Source organism: Olea europaea, unplaced genomic scaffold (assembly GCF_002742605.1).
Source record: "Olea europaea var. sylvestris unplaced genomic scaffold, O_europaea_v1 scaffold28586, whole genome shotgun sequence".
Classification (NCBI taxonomy): Eukaryota; Viridiplantae; Streptophyta; class Magnoliopsida; order Lamiales; family Oleaceae; genus Olea; species Olea europaea.
Window position 1 is genome coordinate 1 of NW_019247110.1, and position 1,431 is coordinate 1,431.

Genomic DNA, 1,431 nt, shown 5'->3' on the forward strand with positions numbered 1-1,431 from the left:
TTTTTTTAACTTTTTTTTTTTTTTTTTTGGTTTTGTTTTATTTTTGTAGTTTTGTTACATATATGCAAAGGGTTAGTTAAAAATTGACTTTGATTTTTGATTCATGATGAAATCCAGATTGTTGCGTGAATATGGATGTGAATGACCATGATATTTTCTGTTGCTTGCTTAAATTGCCTTCCCTTTATAATAGTGCAAACATAAAGAGTAATTGAACATGTGATTAACCAAAAGTCATTGTTCTATTTATGTGATATTTATATTTAGCTTTAACCATTTTAGAATTATTTTTGAGACATGATTTGTGCTCGCACTGCATGCTAGTCTTGTCAATACCTCACTTGATTCCACTTCCTGTTTCTCCAGGGAGCAAGGCAATTGTATATGAACCACTTGCGCCCTTTCCTCCGAAGACATCAATCCAGGCTCGATCAAATTGTGGGTTTCTTGTACGATGAAATGGTGAATATCTTATTCTGTGCTTTACTAGGCAGTAAATGTTTTTTGAAGCCTAGCTTAGGTTGAAGAGATGGAGCTTCACCTATTCCAATAGTCAAATGTTTAGATAATGTAGGTCCTCTGACATCCTTCTATTACTCTCTCTCTCTCCCCCTCTTTCCTTACCCCCCACCCCAACTATTTTGGGTTGTTAGGTAGAGGTTTTGTTCAGGGAGGCTTGTATTGGTCCACCAATGGTCACTGCCTTAAAATACGGGAGAATAGGCTGGATGAATTTGATGATATCTCGAATAAAAATTTTGCTTCCCAATGCATAAACATTCTCCGTCATTAAATAAAGAACAAAAATTCCACACACCTACTGTATGTCATCTCTTTATACAAAAAAGTTTAAACCTCACAATCGGTAGCTTCATCCGAGTCTTGATTTGCAGGTTAAATTTGTGAGTAATCATCAAGGGGAAATCCAGTTTGCAAGGAAATTTTTTATGAAGATTTTAGCATCAGGTAGTGACTTCTACTTGCTTTACTTTTATGATGATTTGATTTTGCATTATATTATAAATGTTTAACTACTGGAGTAAGCCTGACATTATGAACAACTTTTGTATATCGATCTGCAATCTTTTCAACACTTTGTCATTAAAATCTGATAGTTTAGTTCAATGTATCAAAATTTATTTTCCTTCCTTTTGAATCAGCTAATTACATGGTTCAAGAAATCGTTCACCCTGGACGAAGACAAACAAGTGGTGCTGCTATTGAAGGTCCACCCCAGCACGGAGAGACTTCGGAATCTGGGGAATCGGAAGATGAAGAATGACTCACTGGTCCACCCCATTCTCCCGTATTTATGACTACGATATGCGAATGATATATTGATTAGAGTAGAAATAGCATATTTCATAGACAATGCAATCTGTTACATCTCATAGTTTACGAATCGGTTGCTTTTTGTTGCTACTTGAAATA

General features: G+C 35.4%; 1 protein-coding gene across 1 annotated transcript; it reads left to right on the plus strand.

The window, feature by feature from the left end:
* The first annotated feature begins 40 nt into the window (after positions 1 to 40).
* On the plus strand, positions 41 to 1,431 carry LOC111384162 (HVA22-like protein k). The gene is made up of 3 exons (XM_023008412.1): positions 41 to 462; positions 894 to 966; positions 1,161 to 1,431. Exons 1-3 carry the CDS (start codon positions 385 to 387, stop codon positions 1,280 to 1,282), a joined length of 273 nt encoding a protein of 90 aa, XP_022864180.1. The 5' UTR covers positions 41 to 384; the 3' UTR covers positions 1,283 to 1,431.